Here is a 27,216-nt window from a genome sequence, read left to right as displayed (position 1 = left end):
CACATGCATGTTCTCTGCCACAGTGTGCATAAGGGGAAGGTTTAGCAATTCTTCCTTAACTGCCTTCTAAGTTTTGTGTTCATAGCCTTATATCAGCAAAGAGAATAAAGTGTGTGACAATATAAATAGCAGTAAGACCTTCAACCTCACTCCAGACCATTTTCTGACATATAATAGGGCCAGAGTAAACGGCTCTTAAGAGATCCTGTTGCAGCTCTGGGCAGATACCCTTAACAGCACTGCAGAAAGCTACCTGCTGTTGACCTTCCTGCAAGTCCTGGCATTGCAGGTGGGAGAGGGGCTAGGCATGAACAGATCTATTGAATAAGGAAGGATGGCCTTTTGTTTAGGGCACTGGCCTGAGAGATATGCAACACCCTCCTGCCCGCCCCACACTCAGATTCAATTCCTTGTGTGAACTTGGGGAACACCACTAACCTCTATGTGTTTCTTTATCTTCCAGGGGTGCCATGTGACTGAATAGATTAAGACTGAAGTGCTCAGATACCATAACAAGGCCATAGATGGATTTGACAGAAGTAGGGCACAGAGATCCCGGCTTTTCATGAACAGGCTCCCAAGCTATCTAAATTACTCTAGGGCCCTGGAGCAGCCAAGAGTAGGAAAGTGCAAAAGAGACCCATTCCAACTGCTGCATCTAAGCCACACATACAGGCTTCATCTATTGTAGAGGGTTTTTCAACTAAACAGGCCTTTAGTCAACAAAATTCACAGAGTGCCCACACCAGCAATGCATTCTGTTGACATGCTGTCGACAGAACTTGGCAATTTTGTAGGCAGTCTCCTGCCTCTCCCCCACAAGGCAGAACTCCTTTCTTGACAGAATCTATTGATAAAAATGCCACATGGATGCTCCAGATGGAAGCCCTGTCTCTTGACAGAGGGCCCAAGACACCATCAGGCCTGTCTGCTGTGCTTCCAGTCGGCTGCTCTGTTGAAAGGGCTAGGCAGTCTGGCCACTCTCTATCAACAGAGTGGATCGCTTTTTCAATCCGCCTGTGTGTGTGTGGACGTGATCTGTTAACAGAGGTTTCGTCAGACAATCTCTTCCACCAGTCACTTCAGTCAGCAGATCGCTGTAGTGTAGACGTAGCCATACAGTGTTGCACCTCATCTCACTCCAAACTCTCCTCTTTTCCTTTCAGGGAACGTTACCTTACCAAATACCTCTGTAGACTCTGCAATGGAATCAGCAGTGGCTTTCACACGGCACTTTGTCAAATCCAGTATTTTAGTGCCTACATTTTCCATTATATCAGAATTTATAAATGGTACGTGGGGGTGGGGGAGTGGAAGTACACAGAACACGGGACCTAAGGGTGGGGGGGGGGGAAAATCTTTTGACCATTTATATTATTCTGTCTACAAGGCAAAAACTAAAAACAGCACTCCAACATTTCATTCTGTAATTTGCTGTTTCAGTGAGATACTTAAAATAAAGATTTTCAACTGAAATCTGTAACACAGTTTTCCTTATGATAGCATTTCCACTCCAACATAATGAATACAAAAGTCACTGTCAAATTATTTTCAGTGTTAGACATTAGGCCAGATTCTGATATCTACTGCACCAGCGTAAAAATGAAAAGCTGCTCCACTGAAGTCAAGGGAATTGCATATTAAATCTGAATTAACAGATTAGAAACTGGTCCATTATGTAACTCGGCATTTATAGCCAGGATGCTACACAGGTAATTCAAATCAGCCCACACAGAACCCCCCTCAGGGGATGGTGTACCAAGATATTTTTAAACTACTGCTTGCATCACCATTTTATGTGAGAACCTAGCGGGCTCTAAGGAGATACCAATAATCAGAGTGAAGCTCAAGTGGCATCCAGTGTTAGAAGAACTCTGAGCTATGTAGTCTTAGTCACACTTCCTTGTGATGTTTTATTTTTGTAAAATGACAAGATTTGGCCACAGAACAAGATATACAGAGTGTTAATCTGCACACTGCGCAACATGAAATCTGGTGTGACAACTGGGGCTGGAGTGGGGGAGGGAAGAAGAGGGAATAAAGAGGAGGACAAATCAGAAAAGGCACAGCAAAGAATAAATAATGCTGCAGCACACCAGGAGATCTTTACTATAAATGGTAAGGTACATCTCATTGGTGCTGCCTTTTTCCTCTCCTAGGTATACAAACTTAAGACACTTAAGTAAAATCAAAATTAGATAAACTAAAAAACTAAATATTTCTACAGTATTCTGGGTGATTTTGTTTAACAGCAGTCATTAAAAAGGATAGCAGGAAGAATTTTAATGGGGGCAGTGCACAGTCAGCTCAATGTATAGGGGCTGCTACTAGTACAGTTACTATCAGGACCTCATCAGTTCCAGACTGGGGTATTTGCTGGACTACGGAGATCAATGCCAGCCCCTCTGCTGCCCTGGTGCAGGGCTCCACTCCAGTGGCAACAGAGCAGCTGGCATTAAACAGAGCAGAGGGATGAGGAGGGCCAAAGGGCAGCCGTGGAGGACCACAGGTGGCAGGGCCCCACTTCCAGCTATGGGGCTCCCCGGTCACCCTGACTCTTTCCCCGAACGTTCCCCTCCTCAATCCACTGTTACAGGGCTCAGGGACAGAAGCTAGGGGAAGGCAGAAGATGAGTTACTGATGGGGGCTCCTTGCTCTTTTCCCCGTGAGTGCTCCAGCCCCAGAGCACCCACGGATACTGGATCACGGATATTGCCAGATGAGAGATGTCCAGATTATAGAGGTCCAAACTGTACTCAAAAATCTGATGAGATATGATGTTGACCTCTTAAGATAACAAAACCTCAACCGAGGGCAACTGAAGCTTCATCATATTTAGAGCAAATTAAGGGAGGAAATTATTGGCTGCTAAGTCTGACTTCTGACATTGCAGTATCTCATCAATTGTCTACATAAGGAACTGGGGGAAGAAAAAGCCAAGCACTGTTTACACAATACTGCTTAAAATCGAAGTGTTGTACTGCATCCTGATACTTGAGCTATACCAAAGTTAGGCAACGTATCAATTCCCATGCTGGATAGTGCACCTAATCCAGTACTTAGTTTTAAAACAGCAGTCGGTACCAAGTGAGGAATGTGCAAGTAAACCACAAACGGGCCCTCAACATCAGGTCTTCCCTTCATCCCCAGTGATAACTAAAGTAAGCCATGGAACTTTCAATTTAATCTCTGATTATATGATCACTGAGGACGTTCTGGATATTTAGTTGTTAAACCTTTTTGAATAATGCTAAAATTTCTGGCCTCAGGTGGATCGTGCAGCAGAGACTTCCAGTCTGTATGTGCCAGAAAGCAGTTTTAATTTTATTTGTGAATTTTCCATGAACTGAGGGGGGGGGCAGTGACATCTCCCAGGATGCCCCCATTGGGCAGGTCTCAAAAGCAAGCCCATGATGTATCACAGAATATTAAAAGCCAGTCAAGGCCCAGCACTCAGGGACCCCCCAGTTATAGACCACAGGAGACAAAGCAGAGACTCCAGCAGTTGAAAATTAATGGTGAACACACTAACATTGCTATTCAGTTGCGGGGAGTGCAGAGGAGGTTTTCATTCAGTCAACCTGATTCATAAACATTTCAGACTTCTCTGACAGGAAGAAATAAAAAAGGGGAGTTACCAAAAGCTAACACCCTACTCAATAAAATGCTGATTTTGCAGAAACCACTTATTAAAAAACCCCACAAACACAAAAATCCCCAACCAGTACTAGACCCTGAAGGCAAAATACCTTTTAGTATAGGAAAGCAAACAGCAGCTTCTATACATAATAAAATATTTTGTAGAAGGGGCCATTAAATATCCCCTAAGAAATACCTATGGGAGGGGAGGAGGGAAAGCATGATCTTACTTTTGTTCTTACATTCTGGTTTGCTTTACTTCCTTTTCCTAATGCGCACAAAAACATTTTTCAAAACTACATTTTTTGTTCAAATGCAGGTTCTCTCAAGTAGACAAATCACCAAGATTATGATGCGGCTCCCAATGATGTCAATGAAAAAAAGACTTCTACTGACTTCAGCCGGACAAGCGCAGAACACAGCAAGAAATAGGTCTGACAGCAAGTGATGGGAATGGTCACGCTGAAGCGAGAAATAAAGTAGAGGTTTTTCCAACTTCTCTTAAATTCAGTGAATCTTTATTTCATATTCTAGCATGTGCTGTAGAAAGTCTGAGTCACTTCTTTTAAAAGAAAGGCTCTTCCACTGTAGTCCCAACATAAAATTTGCCATTTCATAATAAATGTTTCCTGCCACCTCCCCATTACTTAAAGAGGTTTTGAAAAAATAATGTTACAATAATTCAGCAATAGGAAAATATTTTTTTTTCAGTCAAGCATTTCTCTTAACAGACTGCAAGCATAAAATAGTAAGCCACAACATATTTTGTTTCTTCCTCCATGCTTAACTCTTTGGCAAGTTTCTTGGTCCAATAAGCAAGTCCGCCTGGCTGAAGTACCTACATGAAGCAAATGAGAGACCAGTTGCCAATTTTGAAAATGCAACTCTTTTTTGGTTTCACATTTACTTCCATTTTACCCAAACTATAAGTGCATGAGATGTAATTTAGATTGATCATCTTCGCCATCCTCTCACCATCCACTCACCACCCTTTTTAGGGCTTTTTTCTTTTGGTCTGACACACGCTCTGAAGTTAAGTCCCAAAAACTGCCCCAGAGGATGTCTCTTACCTCAGACTCTGATGTGAGCAAAATGGTTCCTTCACAGAGTCCTTAGAAAGTGACCTGCTCTGGGGTTCTACCTGCCACTGCCCTGAGCCAATACCCATGAAGACTTCCTCGAGTCAGTTCTTCTAAAACAACTGCTTCCTCTCTCTTGCAAGGAGCCAGTTACTTGAGATTCACTCCCCACACCACATTTCTTGTTGGCTCATTTAGCAAGCTTGCTACAAGATTCCTTCAAGCAGCTCCCTCACTCCCATTGCTTATATATTTATAGAAGATTTCATGTTTGGCAGTACATGTTTGGAAAAAAAAAAAAAAAAGAGAGAGAATATCAAAAGGAAAAAAAGCTCTCTAGAATTTTATGAATGCTGAGTATGCTCAATACTTAAGTCAAAAGTTATGGCCAAAAATTCCACCTGGTCTTCCAAGCAACAGAGGCAGGCTAACTTTCAGAAGAGTCTGAGCACTAATGACGCACTACATATTAAATACAATTTATAAATCATCTTAATGCTTGGGGTATTGTTAACCTCTCTTATTTAGGCAATGAACACATTAAATACTTCTTCTGTAACGTCAAGATCTGAAGTGAAATACTGTATTGAAATAGTCTCCTGAAAGGTCTAAACACATAGAAAACTGCATGCCAGATGGTTTTTGTACTATATATTTAAGAAGACAGATTTCAGAGCTGGAAGGGACCTTGAGAGGTCATCAAGTGCAGTGCTCTGCCCTCCATACAGGACCAAAATACCTGCCCTGAGAGACTTTTTCTTTTAAATTCACTCCAGATTCCTAAATGGCCTCCTCCAGGATGGAGCTCACAACTCTGGGTTTACAAGACCAATACTCATACCACTGAGCTATTCCTCCTCCTATAAGTTTAGTATTTCTTCTTGCCACATGCCACACCTTGGGGACTGAACATATTGTTGCTCCTAGCATTACCTACTCAAGATGGAAACCTAGAATTGCCAATATAGTCTAAACTTCATTGAACAGTTAATCCATATTACTCTTCTTATGCACACAGAAAAATGTTCAAGGCACTTCTTTTCCAATCAATGGGATTTCATGGATTTGGTAGCATACGAGCTTTGTTAACATTAGAGTTGTGCATTCTCTGCAGTCATTTCAAGCAGTTAATTCCTTCGCTACTTTGCAGGACATGGGCTAAAAACCACTGCAGCTGCCACCACGTGTGTGGCTCAGGTCTGCGTTCAGTTTCAGACATACCTGAAATGAATCTAAGAATGAGAGGCCCAAAACCTAAGTTTCTGGGTCAATTATTCAGAGGCTACTCACCTCTACTCAGTAATAGCTTGAATTTTAGGCATGTTGAGGAGTCATTATTTCCTGTTCTTAAGCATTAGGGCTATGGCTACACTACACTCCCCTTTTAGAAGAAGGGGCATGCAAATGTGACACTGATTTACATAGTGTACGTCATTTGCATAATGGTAGCCACTCACTGCTCATGGGGGGAGGGGAACAAGCAAGTTTTCTCCCTCCTCCTCCCGACACCCTTTTAGATACCTGAAAACTGCGATCATGTCTCCCCTCAATCTTCTCTTCTCCAAACTAAACAAGCCTAATTCTTTCAGCCTTTCTTTTTAGGTCACATTCTCTAGACCCTTAATCATTCTTGTCGCTCTTTTCTGGACTCTCTCTAATTTCTCCACATCATTCTTCAACTGCGGTGCCCAGAACTGGGCACAACACTCCATCTGAGGCCTAACCAGCGCAGAGTAGAGTGGAAGAATGACTTCTCATGTGTCGTTCACAACACACCTGTTATTGCATCCCAGAATCATGTTTGCTTTTTTTGCAACAGCATCACACTCTTCACTCATATTTAGCTTGTCGTCCACTGTAACCCCTAGATCCCTTTCTGCTGTAGTCATTCCTAGACAGTCTCCCCCAATTCTGTATGTGTGAAACTAACTGTTCCTTCCCAAGTGAAGCGCTTTGCATTTGTCCTAATTAAACTTCATCCTGTTTACCTCAGACCATTTCTCCAATTTATCCAGATCGTTTTGAATTAGGACCCTATCCTCCAAATTAGTTGCAACCCCTCCCCCCGTTAGTTGGTATCATCTGCAAACTTAATAAGCATACTTTCTATGCCAATATCTAAATCATTGATGAAGATATTGAACAGAACCGGTCCTAACACAGACCCCTGCAGAACCCCACTTGTTATAGTTTTCCAGCAGGATTGAGAACCATTAAAAACTACTCTCTGGGTACAGTTATCCAGCAAGTTATGCACCCACCTTATAGTAGCCTCATCCAAATTGCATTTGCCTAGTTTTTTTATAAGAATATCATGCGAGACTGTATCAAATGCTTTACTAAAGTCTAGGTATACCATATGTAACACTTCTCCCCTATCAAAGAAAGCCATCAGATTAGTTTGACATGATTTGTTCTTTACAAATCCATGCTGGCTGTTCCCTATCACCTTACCACCTTCCAAGTGCTTGCAGATGATTCCTTTAATTACCTGCTCCATTATCTTTCCCAGCACTGAAGTTAAGATGACTGGCCTGTAGTTTCCTGGTATTCTATATTAGGATTTCCAATAAATAATCAATAATAATAAATGAATCCTGTAGCTTCATTCATTCTTCCTCAACTATAAAACTCTTACAGTTTCTGCTGTTACCACAGCAGATTACTGTATCAAAGCTATTTATACAATACTATAATGAGCACAGATGGCAGGAGTCAATCCCAATCAGATTTAAGGAGTAAAAACATGACAAAAGGTGAATATCCATATCCACTAAATAACCAAGATCAAGTAAAATAGAGATTATTGTTCAGAGAAAGGAGATAAAGACAAGATGAAGCAGAGTTATCTGCTTTACCTTAGATTGCAAAGGCAATCTAAAGAAAGCATATTACAGTTTACTTAACTCCTAAAACATCAGACACATGAAGGGCTTCAAAGCTTATGCTTTATAAGAGAGTTGTTTAAAACAAATTTGAGATCAATACAGACAGTGAAGAAAAAAAAAAATGCACAGAAACAAAAACTGAAAGACGACCCAAGATGGTCTTCAGTTTGGGGGTGCAACAATCATACAAATTAAAATATTTGTGTGCATCTAACAGTGTGCAAGAAAATACAAATCCTAAATAGATACCGGACTTGATCTTTCAAGTTTAAATGTTTCATCTCCATTAAAAATAGCTGACAGTTTTATATATTTACTTTCTAGAATCTAAAGCACAACATCATACGATACTGTAGTTATAAAATTGTCACAGATTTCAAAAGTAGCAATGGCCATATTTCACATTAGTAGGTTCATTTTAAAATTATTCCTGAAATGCACTTTAGTATTACTATTATAAAAAGGGCATAAAAGTACAAGTTTTATGCAATTGCCAGGTAGAATTGCTGAGCAAAGGTCTCACAGGTATTTGAGGTTGGACAATGCAATTTTGTCTGAAGTAGCTTTATGCATGGACATACAGTTAGTTCTTCCCACCATCAACAGTTTCCTGAAACTACATATTCAGTTGATTTCAAAGACACCTCTGGAGTCAACTTAGGCACAAGCTGGCTCCCCAACATTTTTGAAACACTTAGTACTTAAATTTAAGCAGTAAACAAAAACAAACCACACAAATCTCTTCCTGACCTCCTACCAGTTCTATTCCTACTGGAACGAAATCTAGGCATCATATAAAGTAGCGAGTTTCATACTATTCTTCAAACTTCACATAAGTGAAATGCAGCGTTGCATCTGCAGCATTGCATACATTTTGCATGGCCTGCCTGTACACCGAGATCAAAAAAGGAAGAGAGGACACAATTGTCCATAGCACATATGTATTAAAAAAGCAGAGGGAAGATGCAGGAGAGTCAGGGAAGACCTACCCACTGTTAATGCAACAAGAAAGGGAACAGTAGCTGGGAGCACAAAGATGATGCAATGAATCCCTCCTGTAGGACAAGTGACATCTGAAAACACACAAGTCATTCAGCAGATCTAAAGAAAGAGTAAGTATTCACACAGATTGGATCCTCATGACTTTAGCAGGACGCTGTCTAAATAAACTGTAGCAGTTTCCCAGACTTTTCTTATGGATTTAAGCAAAATTTAAAATTAAGAGACTGATTTAAATTGACAAATTGAAAATGTATATAACTATTGCAACTACCAGTAATTTCACACCTGCCTTCATAAAAAGCTAGCATTATAATGGATAATTAAAGACTCGAAAATATGCTTCAATATAATTAAGATGGGGCCACCCAAGATGACAAACTACATTGAAGAGTCCTAGGATCACATATTTCAGGCCAATCCCTTCAAGAGTGGAACTCTCAAAACAAAATGCAGGGAAGGAGGAGAATGTTCTAAATTGTGGCATAACTCAAGGTCAACCATTAATATTCATATTCTGATTTTGGGCAAAACACACTGGATCTCACCTATATTGCAGAGACCTGATTTAATACTACCCCTCTGTAGCCTAGCAAAACAAAAAGGACAAGAGAAGGGTTATTGACAGTATTATTGGCAGTACTGCTGCACTTCAAACTTAGGAATCCAAATATTACAGCTTAGAAACAAAAGCCTTTCAATCAGCACTGTTAGCAATGCAAAAGGGAAAGGACTTCTCCTCTAGGAGGGAAAAAAAAAAAAAAGCAGCCACTCAGGACCATCTCAGGTGCACTAAAGAGATCCAATACTCAACACTGTCCCAGAGGCCCCACTTCACCATTCCCGACAAGTTTCAGCTTCCATATGCACAACCTCAAGGATCTATCTACCCTCATTTTATTATTTTAGGTACAAACTTCACCACCCTGTTCATCTCCTCTCCAAGCCCAGATGAAGAAAAAAAAAAAAAAAAAAGTCACCTGATTTTTAACACTGATGCTTCCCTTCCACTTTCAGCTGGCTATGAAATTTTTGCCAGTTCCTTCTACATGTAACCCTTCAGCTAGGGTTGAGTTGGGAGCAACAAGAACCAGGTTCAGTATCTAGAGGTTCCTCTTAATGATACAATCCAGGATCAGCTTGAAACCCCTCAGTGATCTGCAAACATTAGCCAGCACTCCAGGCACCTCTAAGGTGCAATACTCCCTCTCTTGCAGGTACTGACAGAGTCTAGAAAGAAAAACTTTCTAATAAAGAGAAACCCAACATGAATTTAGGAAAACCACAACCATGATTTGAAAGCACATGACCAAGAGCAAACACCCAAGAATATGCTGGGCAGCGTTCTTCGCCTCAATTTCTCACCTTGCAGTGTGAAAGTCTGACAGCTTCAGGTTGTATAAGTCTTTTGCCTCTCCCTTCACTGCACCCCAGTCATAGTTGCTATCCTTGGTCAGTGAAGGCCCCGAAGTCAGAAGTGAGTTCACATCCCAGCTGGGCGAGGAGGGAGAGAAGAGGGCAGGGAATGTAGTAAGCAATGCCTCAGCTACGATGGCCTGTGCTGCAACTAGGACACAGTTGCCATCATCAACCCTGCTGTTGCTGACGTAATTCCCATTAGTCACAGAGAGGTAGCTGTTTTAGTCTGTATCCTCACAAAACACAAAAGCAGTCCTGCAGCACTTTAAAGAATTCCCAAATCTGCAGAAGTAGGTCTGCCCCATGAAAGCTCATCACCTAATAAATCATTTGGTTAGTCTCTACAGTGGTATAACACTGCTTTTTCATAATTGCTGTTGTCCAGTCCGACACCACTGGCAGCTACTTCTTTACTACAGCGTAGTTGCTTTCTGAGGGCCCAAAACTTAGCCATGAACACTATCCCAACATTAGGTCTACAGCTCAGCCCTTGATCAGTAATGTCAACTCTAGGGATCACTGAATAAGTACTTATTTGAACCAAATGATAGGTCTTTAAACAGTGAAGAGGGGAGTGTCAAATGGAGTATGATTCCTTAATCAGAGCCCACAATGCTGGTTAGGAATACCCAACCACAACCCTCTCTCTCATCTCTTCACTTGTTTTGGCATTTCTAAAACCCCAGTTTAGGAAGTGAGATTCAGTCTAGGAGGGCAATTTACAGTTCTGCAGTCCATTACTCTCACAAAAAGAGAAACAGCATTTCGTTACTCCTACAACTCAATACTAAAATAATTTGTAACCAAACACCAGCCAAAGTTGAGGACTTTGACAAAGCAGCTGAATCCACTGAATAGCTATGCAGAGTTGGTGTACTTATGGAATCACAGCCTGATGTTAGAGCCTCTAACCCCATCCCCAATCACAAGGGATCCTAGCAATCAGTTTGCAAAGGACAAATGCAGAATTTGTGTTTTCACATTTTGTGAAAAAATAAAAGGGTATTCAGGGAACTCCGATTATCTGACCTACCTGGGATTAGGGCCTGATCAGCTAATCAAAAATTCCAATAATAAGGCTGAGTCTTGCACGTTGTCCAACCACACACACACACACACACACTCTATGGCTAAGGAAATTAAAGGGCAACATTTTATTTTAAATTGCAGAAGATATAGCTTATGTATTTTTAAACTGGAACTTTCTGTGGTGGTATGATGAAAATCTAGGATCTTTGCTCATCACTGGATGTCAGGGGAGAGCTCAGGCAGACCTTACTTACATAGAGGAACACCTGTGCATGAACCAATCGCTTCTAGACAGGAATGATGTAATACATCCGCAACAGAGTTAGAAGCGAGTGTTTCCCCATGAAAGAGGAAAGAAGGGTAAATTTCAATGTTGCAACGCTCCTATTCATGGAGGTGTTAACAACTACAGATCAGATTTGAGAATTACCCTTCCTTACAGTGTTTTACATCAAAAGGATATTATAGATGTTCCGACCACAGCGTCCTAGTTAAGGTGAAGTGCATCTGTGTACTCTAAATAGGCCCTAGTGAATTCAGGGCTATGAAAAACGCATTATGGACTGTAAAAATCTTGTTTCTCCCTGCGAGATTTAGTCTTTGTGCTCTCCCACCATACAGATTTCACATGGGAGTATAGATCACTGTCATCCCCCGCCCCACCGGAGGTCCTGAGGCAAAAGGGAGTTGGGGGGGTACAAGGTTATTTTAGTTGGCTGCAGTGTTGTCATTCTTACTTCTGCACTGCCTTCAGAGCTGCGGAACCAGAAAGCGGCACCAGTTGTCCAGGCAACCTCTCACCAGCAGCACTAAGGGTGGCAATATCATATCATGGCTAGGATCCCATTTTTGAAATTAGAGCTGTTGCCAGCAACAGTGTAGAAATAAGGATGGCATCCTAGCCAGCAGCCACCATTCTCAAGCTGCCCAGCTTTGAAGGCAGTGCTGCTGCCACCAGCAGCAGCAGGGTTATCATTATATATTATGATTAATTATCAAATTTTTAAAACCTTATAACCATGAAATTGACCTAAATGGACCATGAATTTCACAGGGCCCTAACTGAACATTTTTTCGTGACAGAGGATCCAATCATGTCAGCGCCACAAAGCATCTCAAGGACGGAACACACATCGTATCCACCTGGAACTCTAGGCAGGTTTTAGATAGAGCACTGGAGATAACGCACTTACAACAATGAAGTGGCATACTGAATTATCAGAACTGGATTGCACCTCAGCTTTAAATATTGAGTAAAAGGAAGTTACTGCTCTGAGGATACCTTTCCATTACATACACATGCACCTGCAGCATCCATTCTGAGAGCCCCAGTTCAGTTACAGTACACAGCTAGCATTTCCATTGAAGTCACAATTGGGTTTCTGAAACCCAAGGAAAGAGAAGGATCTAAAGCCCTTCTACAACCAAAGCATAAAATGACTACATTGCTATTTTTAGCCTCATAATGCAGGGCCTGGGAGGCCAAGTCAGTTGATTAAGGCTCGGAGAGTTGCTGTCACAGGGCATTTTTCCCCAAAGTACTCATATTCTTCAAGTTCCCTCTAACCATACCTTGGAGTCTGATTTGTGTGTTCAAAGAGGCCGTGCCTACACTTACAAAAAAGACACAACACTTTGAAATGGCCATGCTAATGGCCAAATCAAAGAATACTAATGAGGCACTGAAATGAATATTCAGCACCTCATTAGCATGCCAGTGGCTGCGGCACTTCAAAAGTGCTGCAGTTCGCTCACCCACAGCTCATCTACACAGGGGTCCTTTTCAGAAGTGTTGAAAAATCCTCATTCTGAGGTGATTAATGTGTCCCCGGCCATGGGCTGCGGTGTCTGTGTGGCTCTCCCGCATCTTAACCAAATAGCCTCAGAAACCAAGCATTTTAAAAAGAAAATCTGCATTGTTAAGCAGTAGTGATTTTATTCTCCATCAAAGCACATTAAAATTAAACCAAAAATAGAAAAATTTACTTCAGAAAAGTGTTTTAAAATACTGTATAAGGGAATTCAATATAAAGTATATAGGATGACCGTTAGAAAAGGTCAGTTATAAATATTCATGAGCCTTATTAATATTAATGAGTTAGAGTTTAAAATTCCATACGCTGATAGGTAGGTTTAGGATGCCTAATAAACAAACATTAGGGAATGTTACCTGGTTACCGGGGCAACCAGGATGCGGACCTGGCACGTTTAGGTTTTCAACCAGGTCCGCAGTAGCTCTATATATTTGAGAGCGGACCCCGGGGCCAGTTAGTTGCAGTGAGGCAGCGGACCGGACCGGTCGAAGAAAAAGGACTGCGTTAAAGAGCTGAAAATCACTAGAAGACCGAAGAACTGAAGGTGACAAGCAGCGTGTCAATCATCGCTCGCTAGCCGCCGTGGGACGCAGAAGACCAGAAGCGGACCCGCAGAAGAGTTCCAGCCTGTCACTAGTGCTGAAGGCTCTGGTGATTTTATCCGGAGGGTTTGTCCTGGCAGGGGTCGCCACCTCACAAGCGCGCACCCTGTACGGGGACAAACCGCAGCAGCGGTCCTGCCCTTCCCCCTACCGACCATAGCCTGTGGCCGGTGGAGGGAACTAAGGCCGTCTATCTCAGGAGGTTTTTTTTGTTGTACCACGTTGGTCCTTTTTTCCTCCTGTTTTTTTCTCTTTTCTCTCATATTTCTATCCGACCTGTCGCGGCGCCATAAATGCGCGCCTGTGCTGGTCATACTTCCTCAGCTCGTGTCAAGAGATCTGTGGGCCCAGCGCCCGGATACAGAGCGGGAAAGGAGAGGTATAAGAGATTGGTTTAGAACTAGAAGTAATTAAGTTAGTATACAAATATGAGCAAGTGGATGTGTATATTGTATTGTTTTTGTTGTATCTTTGCCTGTTGTTACATGTGTTAAGTGTTATGTAGAATATTGTAGTGTAGAAGTAGAGTTAAAGAGACAGTACATATTTGTTTAGTGGACTGGGACTGCCCCAGATTCCATACATTGCGTCTTATATTGTGGAACCCGAACTCACTAGATTTAATTTGTAAAGCACAGGAGGCTAGATTTTAAAAACTAGCCAGGGAACCCACGTATAATACAGAAGACTAGTATAGGATATAATGATATTGCATTGGATTTGTATTATATTTATGGGCACATTGTTATGTTAAATTAAACAGAGCTCTTTATATTACTTTAAGATCTGCTCCCCTCTCTTCCAAGGGAGGTTGAGCGACCAGAGATAACCCGTTAAAAGGGCAAACTCTGGTATAAAATTCATTTATACAATTTAACCCTTTAAGGGTAATTAGGTTCTGCAGTAAAGGGCTACCAATAACGGGGTGGTCAAAATAGGCAGTACCATCTTAGGGGAAAACCTTTAAATAGGAAAACCCCATCTTAGAGTAAATAGGGCTCTGCCATAGACGGGCAACCCAACAATATAGGGGATAACCTTTAAATAGGAAAACCCCAAATAAATATAACCAGAGGGCTTTAAGCCCCTAAAAATATTGAAATCTGCTCCTCTTATCGGAAAAAGGGTCGAGCGATTGGTAAAACCCTAGTGGGTAAGCTCCAGAGTAATATTGTAATAAGTTCAAGCTCTATATTTTTGATTTTTGTTCCTTTTTCAGCACGCAACGAAGAGCGTAATGTCAGCCCTGGGACTCACTGTAAGTAGCAGGGGTTAAGTAGAGTTGCTGCCTGTTGCAGCTAAATAACACAGTTTGAAGGCTTTGTTCTTTAAAACATAAAACCCTGTGCTAATCTAGTGTAGTGAGGGAATAATTTAGTCTGTAGTTTTTAAGATTAATCAGTTGTTCTTAAGTTTGGTTTCCTTCAAATAAATTAGTTTTAAGTTTTTAACCTTAAAACGCCTGGACCTTCTTTCAGGGGAGATATCTGCTTTTGCAGCACCTGACCACACACCCTTTAAACCCCATTGTGATTGGCCGCCACGTACATCGGCCAGAGTAGCGGGGTAAAACTCTGGGGGCATTCCTTTTACACTCTCTGTAGCTTGGTTGGGTGCCCAGGACGCGACTTTAATTTGGAAATTTCTATTTTTCTAAGTTTTTGGTTCGTGCCTCAGTTTCCCCAGGTGTGTGGCACTGCCATCCAGTGTTCCATCCTTCCGTTAAGAAGGACCCTGCAAACATCGAAATCCCCTTCTGCCTATCAGCTGATAGGCAGCATCTCACCAGCAGCACTAAGGGTGGTAATAGGAATAAGCTGATAGGAATAAGGAGATTTCAATATTTGCAAGGTCTTTTTGAGATGGACCCCCCTGTAGATGAGCTGCAGACAAGTGAATCATGGCACTTTTGAAGTGCCATGGCCAGCGGCATGCTAATGAGACGCTGAATATTCATTTCAGTGCCTCATTAGTATTCTTCGATTTGGCCATTAGCATGGCCATTTCAAAGTTTTCCGTAAGTGTAGATACAGACAAAGAAGAATGACACCTATTATTCCATGGCGATCACCAGTCAGATCATTGTTGTGGGTGACCATTACTACTAATCCTGGTCAGGTTCTATGACTGTGACTAGTCTTGATGTAATAGCCAAAACAGTTACATAGGACTTAGTTTCTGGAATATGGCAATGCAAAAGAGCACACAAGTGCCATGAATTTTTCCAAAGATGGTTGCACAGAGTAAGAGTTTTCCAAGGCATACATAAAATAATAAAGTAAACCTAAATTACAATGTCTATGGGAACAAAGTCTTGTGGCACCTTATAGACTAACAGATATTTTGGAGCATAAGCTTTTGTGGGCATGGATCTTATTTTAGTATTGCAAATCAGAAGGGACTTTTGGAACCACCCCAGGTCTCTCACGAAATGCACTTTATGGTAGATTATAAACATACTAAAACATTCAGAATGAAGCCCTGCATTTTAATATACTGTTCTTTGATTACTGAGGAAAAGCTTCTACTGTAAAACAAAACAGCACTGACAAGAAAGAATACTTCACTTTGTTTGTGACATCTATAATGGTTGCTGTTGCTCTTCTCAGACACTCAAATTCTTCAGTAAATCATTATATAGTTTGAAAGGACATGTTGGCTATTATTGGTTAAATAATGTATGAACTGAAATGCTGGATTCGATCTAGGGACAAAAAAAGAGGGGGCAGGGAGGTGATGCTCCCAGAGCTAAATATTTTCGTTGGTCACTTTTAAGGCAAAGCACAACCAGCAACACTATTACACAAACAACAAGGAAAGCATTGATAGAACATCACTACTGTACTCGTGTATCAGGCCTACCATCCCTCCAGAGTTGGCATGTCAAATTCCAAGCTTACTGAGGGTCACACAAATGAAAGCTGACAGAAGTACATTTTGTTTGGTGGCCCTGAAAACTATTGGAAAATCATAATTATTTATTAGATATGTTTTAGGTATATTTTAAAATATTTTTCAGGTCTTGTTTGAATGAAATAAAAACATTTTAATTGAGAATTTAATACTTAAAATGACAAAACAATAAAATTCTTAATAGCTGATCAAATTTGATGTACATATATAATTTTTAATTCAAATGTAAATTTAAGGCACTTATTTTATATGTTAGGTAAGTTTTTTGTTGAAACAACAAGTATAGGCAGTGTTTAATCAAACAGAACAAGCTTCTGTGAACAATTTTTGTATAATTGAGATTTTGCATGAACAATTATTTGTGCTATTGCAAAAATGAACATATTTATTGATATAAATTAATAAAATACATTGTGATTTTATTAAGGAATAAAAACAAAATATGAAAGCACTTTTTTTCTATTCAGCACTCAGAAGCAAAATACAACAGTAGCATATGAATAAAATAGAATAGCATGAAGTTTTCAAATTAAAATGAGCAGCATTTCAGTCCCAAGTATTCTTTCCAGAAAGCTGACACCACTTTTGTGATACCAGTTTTTAAGTATTTTTATAGCACAAAAAATTATAGAAAAGATGCACCTACAAGTGAGGGAAGAAAGAAATACAAAACGCGACGATAAAAGCAGATGAAGGAGAAAAGCCAAATCATCTCGGAGAAAGAAGGGGCAGATGGTTTTGCAGTGAACATGCAAAGCCAGGTGTCAGGATGCCTGTGTTCTATGGCTAGCTCTGCACTCTCCGGGCTGCCAGTTTCACAATCTCTTAACATGAGGATAGCCCACCACACAGGAAAGTCATGAATAAACAAGATTTGTGGCTGGAAGGAACATCAAGAGTAAAAGAAGCAGTTTTTGGAGGGGAATGGAAATTTACAGATTCACTCAATGAATCACTGAATGAAAATTAGGTCTGAGAGAAACTGACCACCACCAACTGGAGGGTGGAACGCCCCCAATGTTATGTCACTAAGGTTGTGGCCACATTTGGCCAAAACGGCCATCATAGAAGAATACTAATGAGGCACCTCCCCCAGGCCTCTTGAGGCTTGCACTGAACCCCCTCCATGCACCAATCCCAGGCCCCTTAAGGCTTGCACTGCCCCTCAAGCACTACCCCCAGGACCCAAGAGGCATGCACTGCACCCTCTGTACCCCTTCCCCATATTAATCTGCCTTGTGCTTCTTAGCTGCCCCTTGTTTCACCCTCCCACAACTCCATGCTACAGCTCCCTACCTGCTACTACCCCAGGCAGGCACAGCTCTCCTCCTCCACTCCACATATTATTCTGCCTCACACTCCTCGGATGCCCCTTGCTCTACCCCCATTGCTCCCTACCTGCAGCTGCCCCAGGCAGGTGCCCCCTCTGCCTCATCAAATAGGGGTTTCACCATCTGTCTCCTTAGAGTGGTCACACCCCCTTCTCTGGCATACACAAGTGGTGGTGTAGGGACAAACAGCAATACTGCCTCCTCAGTCTGTCTGGTGCACTCATTTTAAAACCCTCTTGGCACCTTGAGGTTTTAATAATATGCATGCACCAGATGTGAACAGCTCAAGGAGCCAGGATTGGCTTTTGTCCCCAACCCCTGCCACTTTTGCATGCCAGAGAAGGGTGTGCTGGGATTTTAATATGCATGCGCCAGACCCAGACAGCCCAAGGATGAGGGATTGGTGTTTGTCCTGTCCTCTGCCGCTCGTGCGTGTCAGAGAAGGGCATGTGATCTGGAGGGCTACACTTAGGTATTTTAGTTTAGTCATGTGCCATCTTTAAAAAAAAAAAAAAAAAAAAAAAAAAGGCGAGTTTGACATGGCTCCTCCAAAGGCTCTGACAAATTGCCACTCAGTTTGGTGCTGGTGGGGCAGCAGTTCGGACCTTCAGCTCTACTCTGTGAGAAACTAGTCTCAGACTGATAGCCTCTCAAACGCTTTCTCCCCTTTTAATTCCTCCCTGCAAATGTACACACTCTAGTAATAAAAGTAATCATTAACAAAGTTCTGAATCAGTAATCTTTCTTCCCAATTTAATTTTAATAAAACAAAAAATGTGATGTAATTAGCTTTGCGAGAGATAGCGCAATTACTAAGTATCAGTGTGGAGGGAAATGGGTGCTAGTAAACCTTCTGGAAACACTGGGCTGTTAAATGTTACCACTTTTAAAATGCTAGTGCCAATATAATACAGTTAATTTCCAAATGCAGCTTGTTTTAATGCAATACTAGAAATGGTGTATGACAGGCACTATTGAAACCTGACACTTAACAGCTAGCATGGCTTAAGAGGGGCTGGGGTGGGAGGAGAAATAAATCTAGGTATATATAACCTCTCATACCGAACAGGAACTTTTCTGAAGTTCACTGTATCTTCCTAGGTTTTGCTTGGCCAGATTAATGGTACTGTGCATTGGAGCAGGTCCAACAGAAGGCAACAAAAATGACCAGGAGAGGGCTAGGGGGAGATAGGGGTGTGACTAGAGCACGTGACCTAGGAGAAAATGCTCAGGGATTTAAAGGCAGACTTCAACTTCCTTAAGGAGGTGCTTTAAAGAGGATGGAGAGAGAGACTGTTCTCAGTAGTGACTGATGGCAGAACAAGTGACAGAGAGAAAGGTGTACATTGGATATTGGGAAAAACTATTTCACCAGGAGGGTGACAAAGCACTGGAACATGTTACCTAGAGAGGTGGTGGAATCTCCATACCTAGAGGTTTTTAAGTCCCAGTTTGACAAAGTCGTGGCTAGGATGATTTAGTTAGGGTTGATCCTGCTTTAGGCGGGGGGCTGGACTTGACCTCCTGAGGTCCCTTCCAGCCCTAGGATTCTATGATATTTATTGCTAAGTATGGAATATGAAATTCAGGTAACATGGTTTATGCTATTATAAATAGGAGATTATGCTATTACCACAGCCCTGTACACTTTGTTTCATGAGGCAGAAGGGATGTCTCAGCAAAGGGGCTTTCCCCAACATTTGGCCCCATGAGAGCAGGTCAAATATCAGGAAAGTCTCTCCCAACAGAGTTGTTGGCAAGAGATACACAGATGTAGTTTGCATATCTTTTGCCAACAGTTCTCAGCAATCTAGACAGAGCCGTATAGAGCAAAGTAGCCTGAGAACACTCTACTTAATTCCTGGGTCTGCAGCTAGCTAGCAAGGAAACTGAGGAGACATAACTGGTGCCTTAAAAACACACCTTTACTTCTCTTTCCTTCACAAGCTACATTAACACAGTTCAGATACAGTCCTGTGTATGATCCACAATACACAACACTCTTCTGGTTCTCACAAGAAAGAGTACACCTTGGCTATGGTTACCACCAACAAAACTGGTGGAACCATCCACACACAAAAGGTGGTTTGTCGATAGTCTTGTCGGCAAGACTGAACACTTTTGCTGGCAGTGTTCTCCCTGTCAGCCATAAGGCATAACACTGCTGTTGACAGGTTCTGTTGACAAAAAAAGCTGTGTGGATGTTCAGGGGGTGAGGGCTTCTCTCAGCAGAGGGCATCCAGAACAATGGGCAGCCCTGTCTGCTGTGTTTCCAGACGCTGTTTTGTTGAGAGAACAGTCTGGCAGCTCTGTCCACAGAGTGGAGCGCTCTTCTGATTGGCTTTTGTGTGTGGCCAAGGCAGAGTCAACTACAGTACTCCTCCACACAAAAGAGAGTATTAACATTGTATCCTAAATTTTTGCACAAAACCAGTTCCACCCCCGGGAGTTCTACACACAAACCAATGCTAGCATACAGTAGCCCTCAACATACATGCAGCTTTCCAGCACTTTATACAGAAAAATGCCTCTTACCCAGACCAGTTGCTTAATTCAGTACATATTTGTCACATGCACAAAAAACACTAACACCCCCACCCCACGGACTACAGTGAAAACACATTCCAAGTAAAAGGGGAAAAATCAGTTTTTCCATACAAAGCAGTAAAGAGTTTGTTAGCCAATATTATGACTGTTATTGAATGCTTAAACTCTTTCCCCAAAATGCTGGACATTTTAAAGTGTCGGGATGGATAAATTTTTTTTGGTTTTGTTTTTTTAAAAAGCCATTTTGCTTTAACAAAAGTACAGAAATTTTCATTTAAGTAGTAACAGCTACAATGAAACCTGGCCACAAACAAAATACATATACACTTACAGTTTCAAAAAAAAAAGGAATTAATGGATCTTGTCTGTCCAACTTAACTACTAGCTCTCGCTTCTTCAGAGCTCGGGGCGTTCAACTTCTGTTTCCCAGCAAATGAAAAAGTAACACGGGCAAGGAAAGACAAATGCTGGATAGGATTGGTTTTGATCTCTGCTTATGTGGTGGTGGACCTTGGCCAAACACAGGAGAGGAGTTAGTTAAGACATTGTTTTAAGAGATCATCAATAACCGTGGGCTCAGCGCCCGTTGGTTTCTGATGCCTCTATCACTACTTCCTTCCATCTTTCCCTGTCCAGCATGGAATGACTTTGGTGCAGAGCTAGTCTACAGAAGCTATCTACTATATCACAGAGACACAATATATAGAATAGGAGGAAGGCAGAATAGAAAGAAGCAGTAGAGTGGACTTGAAAAAAAAAGACATTATTCAGGACACCCAGACCTTCCTAGATTCCCCACACACCATTGACACAGAAAAACAGGCACGGTTTTAGAGTACCAGACACTATATCAGGAAATATTTTGAAGAAATTCATTCCCCGCATACAAAAGGAAAACACGTTAAGCATAAGAAGATGCTAGAGGGCTTACTTGTAAGAATGAAACATCGTAAGGAAAACCGCATATCTGGGGAAATTGACATGGATGGCAATGTGGCTGTGGATCAACTGGTTAGTAATTATCCACTTTGCAATGCATCATTCTTCAAGACCTCTCTTTAGGTCTTTTATAGAATCATAGAAGAGTAGGACTGGAAGGGACCTCGAGAGGCCATCAAGTCCAGCCCCCTGCCCTCATGGCAGGACCAAGCACTTTCTAGACCATCCCTGAAAGCCATCTATCTAACCTCTTCTTAAATAGCTCCAGTGATGGAGATTCTACCACCTCCCTTGGCAATTCGTTCCAGCGTTTGATCACCCTGACAGGAACTTTTTCCTAATGTCCAACCTGAACCTCCCCTGCTGCAATTTAAGTCCATTGCCTCTTGTTCTTCCTTGCCTCTGAGGATAGAACAAGTTCCCTCCCGCTGCTTTATGACACCCTTTTAGATACCTGAAAACTGCTATCATGTCCCCCCTCAATCTTCTCTTTTCCAAACTAAACAAGCCCAGTTCTTCCAGCCTTTCTTCATAGGTCATGTTCTCTAGACCTTTGATCATTCTCGTTGCTCCTCTGGACCCTCTCCAATTTCTCCACATCCTTCCTGAACTGCGGTGCCCAGAACTGGACACAATACTCCAGCTGAGGCCTAACCAGCACAGAGTAGAGCGGGAGAATGACTTCTCGTGTCTTGTTCACAACACACCTGTTAATGCATCCTAGAATCATGTTTGCTTTTTTTGCAAACAGCATCACACTGTTGACTCATATTTAGCTTGTGGTCTACTATAACCCCTAGATCCCTTTCTGCTGTACTCATTCCTAGGCAGTCCTTTCCCATTCTTTAGTACAAGTATGGTTCGACAAGTATATTTCCAAGCTGTTTGCTAGGTTGTATATTGCTAAAAAAAGTTCACTTAACTAAACAATCCATCAGGATATCAGTTAACTAGGTTTAGAATCTATCATTCAAGTACAGAATACAGGAAGCGACCGTAAGAGAAATCAAAAGTTGCCAGTTGCCACTGTCATTTTATTTCATATTACATATGCATAGTTTGGGACTGCACAGGGGGCACATACACATTCTCCCCTCCCGCACCTTCACCATGCCACTTGCAATACGTTTGGGGAAAATCTCATCCCTCCCCATAGCAGCACAGCCTGAGCGCAGCATGAACTTCCTTCCTTCAAAATCAAGCGTATTGTAACAGTTATTTTGATTTTTTGGGCTGAAGAAGTGAGTCTATCCCACGAAAGCTCACCACCTAATAAATTATTTTGTTAGTCTAAAAGTGCAACTAGATTGCCTTTTCGTTTTGATAGTTATTTTGATGGTGTGATTTAAAAAAAAAAAAAAAAAAAAAATCAATGGGTATTTTTGTGATTTAAATCACAATTCAGATCATTCTACCCTGCTAAAACATACTAAGTTAAAATCATTCTTAAATCACTTTATAAACAATCTTTCTGAGCTAACGTGAATTCTTTCATTGCAATCTTCAAAGCTTTTAAACTGAGCCAATGAGGCAGAAGTCAGCTACTACCTTCCATATTAATCAACCTTGTTATTTCATTAATTAAGCCACTAATATTTCCCCCATTCACACAATTTCTATCTTGCCCACACAACTGGCTTTTTCCCCTAGTTTGTGGGAAATAGGTTTCTTGCTGACTAATGAAAGAAGTTATAAAACAGGCCTCACAAAGCTGTATTTCCAATTTTAATTGCTTACTTGCATGTTTATGTATTTCTGCTGTTCTGTCTTAAGGCAGGAGGCATCATTGTTGTAAGGCTGCCACCACCGGCAGGCTTGTTTACCTCTCCCGGTGTTGTTAGCCCTATTAAATAGAATGAAATTACTGGTGTATTTGGCCCCACGTTGCAGAAAGACTGCAGTTTCTTGACCAGACTTTGCCACAAGAAGCTCCGCCACCAAGGTGGGAGGGCAGAAAGCCAACAGCAGCCTTGCCAGCCCCCCAGCAAGGAGGTGCTGGTCCATTTTGTGGCCTGGGGGCAAATTTGTCTTGCCCACCTGGGCTTCTGCCTCCCTGGGGCAAACAAACCCAAGCCTATAGGGAAATGACCATCCTCTCATCCCTCATCCTCAGCAGCACCAGGGGCTGCACGTTTTAGTGGGATGCACATGCCCCCCACCACTGCACCAGTGGCTACCAGCCCAGTGGCATGTGGGGGCTCAGTCGGGAGCTGCACGCGGAGTGGGGGGGGGAAAAAATGCACACCAGGCGCCGAGTGGACGGCTCAACAGAGGAACACATGCTGCAGCTCTAGAATGACCCGCAGTTCCTTTTCTGCAAGCTCTGTAAAGTAGCAATAACCGATCCTTACGCCAAGAGAGTCAAGTTCACAAGTCATCTGAACACACTGTGTTAACTATACAACATTTCACAAATTCACTGACAGATTTTACATGGATACCTAAAAATTTATGGTACAAGTTGAACCTCTCTAATTCAACACACAATCATCCAGCAACATCCATAATCCAACATTATTTCAGTTAGCTGGACAACCACTTATCATGGGTGGGGCCAAGTTTCTCAAAGCCCCATAAAGTTTGCTTACAGATACCAGTCCTGGCTCTAAGTGTTCTGTGCTGTTACTTAGCCGTAAATTTACCCCTCAAGAACTTCTAAGAGCTCAGTAAAGAGCAGAAGTGTTAGTAATACTGCTAGATAATTCTGACCTCTGATTGGCCAGCAAATTCTCTCATCCAGCACTGGTCAGGTCCAGAGGGTGCCAGACAAGAGAGGTTCAACAAGCAGTAGTTCATGGCTGCTTGAAATAAGTTGTGCCTTTTTTGGTGCAAACTTTTGTGCAAGTGGATAAATTCAAAGTTATTGATTTGCTCCAATTATATTAGAAAGATTACTGCAAAACCACCACCAGTTTAAAGAAAATATTTTGCAGTGAAGTATTACTATTATAACAACTTCTTAATGAGTTAGAATAATTAGGCTTCCACACAAGTTAACAACAAGCCCTTATTCCATATGAGAAACAAGATACAACTCTTCACTGAAATATCAACTGCATAAAACCATGAGAGAATGTTAAAAAGGAATAAGTCAGCATTTAAAAAAATATCTGCATTCAGTGCTCACTCTGAGTAGTCACTTTTAAAACCCCTGGGATACTTACCTGTCACAGAGTAAATTATCTGGCTAATATCCAGTATTACATTACATACCAATGGGCACCCAAGAGACAGACATTAGACAGCACTTAGCATTCTCTAGCCTGTGGGGAAGATTTCTTACAGAAAGGAAGGATACTGTCTGTTAAAAAATTTAATTTGCAAGATATTTGGCTTGTGCAAAACAGAACTTCATCCGATAATATTTACACAGCACTGTATGTTTCTTAAAGTACCGAAACACAACACAGAACTACTTGTTTAAAGACATTAAGATTTAGAGGTGTTTGACATAATGCAAAATACAGATTTTTTTTAAATGCAGTATACCCTGTGGAAGTGAATCTTCCCAAAAAATGTAGAAGTAAATCTGATTTCTTATTCATGCAACACTAAGTCCTCAAATTCATATCTATTCTTCACATTATACATTTAAAAGGTACAATAATCAGAAGTGTATTGAATGTGGCTCCTTTTTAGAAAACAAAGTAATTTCGCCAGAACCACCTGAGTCAACAACAGAGGAGAAGAAAACTGAATACTGGAGAATTAAACTAATTCAGTAAGGGATAAACTGAAATCCACTCAGTGTGATACAAAAGCTAGAAGATGTACAATGTCATAATTCCTGGAATTGACTGACTGAAAACAAACACCAGAGTATGCCAAAGATAATGGGATATGTTCATTTAAACTAACAGTAAAGCTTTAAAAAATAAAAGAGAATATCCACTAGCTTCCATTAAATTTGTCGTGAGAACTGAAGAGAGATCTCAGAGATCACTGCAACTATTACACTCCTATGTTTGAGCAAGAATTAGCTTCAGTGTTGAGGTACTAGTCCCACATGATGGAAATACCTTAAGATATACATTTACACAGTAGAATCCATCTTTGACTCATCTGCCATAAAAAGTGTTTAGCAAAAATAGAAATGATCAGACATATGTTTGTCATTCAGCTAATTTGTCTAATGAGAAGTTTTTGGTGTTGCAAAATTAATTTCAAAATTGACAAGCTAAGTTACACACACACACACACACAATATTTTTAAACAGGAATTAGTATTTTTGCAGTCTAGTAAACCCTGTCAGGAAACAGAGAAAAGCAATCCATATTTGGCAGCATTGTTAACCTCATTTCAGGGGGAGAAAAGCCACTAGACTCATTAGCCAGAAATTACTGCCCTTCCATTTTACCCATGGAACAATTTGTCAAGAGTATCATGATTGCACTTGAGCGAATTTGTAAAGATGAACCTGATTTGTCCTCATTCCCTGCACTGGCAACTGCCTTTTCTTCTGCTTCACTTTGCTCCTTTGATGCCTTGTGAATTTCATGTTTGGGCTACAGAGGTCACTGGAGGCCAAACTCTAGCAGAGGGCATCTGTCTCCCATTCTAACGGGGGAAAACAGCTGGCCAGCTGGACTATGCCCGTGGGGAAACGTGCTTAACTAGCTGTGGTTTAGCGCACACCTGACAGGCTAAGCACTGAAAACGGACCATGGCAGTTTATTATACGGACCTCTCAAACCAGCTGCAAAGCAGGGCAGACATGTCCCGAGCAACGGTGCAGGAGCAGGTAGCTACCAGATCCAGAGCCCCTCTCACTTGAGCGAGCCTTTGCAAAAACCACAGCCCGAGTGAACCCCTCGGCGATCGCCTCCCACCAGCCCCGCGGCTCAAGCCCTAAGGGCCGGGGGAGGCGGCGCCCTTTAAAAGTTAACACACCCAGGACGAGCAGCCCGGCAGCCCCCTCCCCCGTGGGGCCGACATCCCCCCGCGCCGCCCGCTCCCGCTTCGAGCCCTCCCCAGGCTCGGGAGCGAGCGGATCGATCGAACGCCCCTCCTCGCACCCCGCTCGGGGTCACACACACCCCCGCGCCGCTGTGGGGCGGGCACCTCAGCCCAGGAAAGTTGAGGGCCCCCCACTCGCCGCGGTGGCCACGCACTGCAGGCCAGCCCGCAGGGGGCAGCGGCGCACAGCCGCGCGGCGGGGCTGCAAGGAAGCCACGCTAAAGGGCTGCGAACTTCTTGCGCAGAGAAGGGCGCGCGGGCCCCAGGCGGACGGCGGGGAACGAACTTACGTCTCGGAATTTGTTCCACTGCCCGACCTCCTTGTCATACTGGGAGACGGTGGTGAGCCACTGTTTATCATCCAGAAAATTGCCGCTGTCCGACCTGCCCCCGGCCGCCGCTGCCGCCGCCAGAGCCTGGCTGCACCAGGCGGCTGCACACACGCACACGAAGGCGGCCGCCCTCCGCATCTGTGCGAGAGAAGACACAAAGCGGGGGGTAGGGGGTCACAAACCACAAGCCACAGCCCAGTGCTGCTCGGGGGGGAGGGGCTCACGCCCCGCACGGCTGCAGCCGCGGCAACGCTGCCGAGACCCCCCTCACCCTGCTGCAAAAGCCCCGCACCGGGCTCCCCGCTCCGAGTGGAAATGCAGCTCGACGCTGCCAACTCCGGCTCTTTCTGGAGCTGCTGCACGCGCCGCCGTCTCGAGGCGTCCACTCAGCGCCCGGCGCGCGTTCCACCCCGCCCTCCTCGCGGCCCGGCCCTGCCCCCCGCTCCGCGCGCGGCTCCCAGCCGAGCCCCGCACACGCCGCTGGACCGGCGGCCGGTGGTGCAGCGGTGGGGAGCGCGCGCGGATCCCCCTGGCGCCGCTGCGGGGGAGGGATGGGAGGATCGTTTCCCTGAGGGCTTGGGTTGGTTTGTTTGCCCCAGGAAGGCTGGAGCCCAGGTGGGCAGGACAACTTCGCCCCCGGGCCACAAAATAGACCAGCACCTCCTAGCTGGGGGACTGGCGAGGCTGCTGTTGGCTTTCCGCCCTCCCACCTCGGCGGCGGAGCCTCT

General features: G+C 42.8%; 1 protein-coding gene across 1 annotated transcript in view; it reads right to left on the bottom strand.

Annotated features, from left to right (window-relative positions):
- SPOCK3 (SPARC (osteonectin), cwcv and kazal like domains proteoglycan 3) overlaps positions 1-26,877 on the bottom strand; it is a 414,135-nt gene extending 387,258 nt beyond the window's left edge. The window contains exons 1-2 of the mRNA XM_074993065.1: positions 26,760-26,877; positions 26,447-26,626 (exon numbers count right to left, since the gene is read on the bottom strand). Coding sequence (XP_074849166.1) covers positions 26,447-26,626 — 180 coding nt within the window. The 5' untranslated portion in view covers positions 26,760-26,877. The remainder of the gene's footprint in view (positions 1-26,446; positions 26,627-26,759) is intronic.
- Positions 26,878-27,216: the final 339 nt, after the last annotated feature.

Source organism: Carettochelys insculpta, chromosome 4, assembly GCF_033958435.1.
Source record: "Carettochelys insculpta isolate YL-2023 chromosome 4, ASM3395843v1, whole genome shotgun sequence".
NCBI classification, from domain to species: Eukaryota; Metazoa; Chordata; order Testudines; family Carettochelyidae; genus Carettochelys; species Carettochelys insculpta.
The sequence above is the reverse complement of the archived record's forward strand: the minus strand, read 5'-3'. Positions and strand labels throughout refer to the sequence as shown.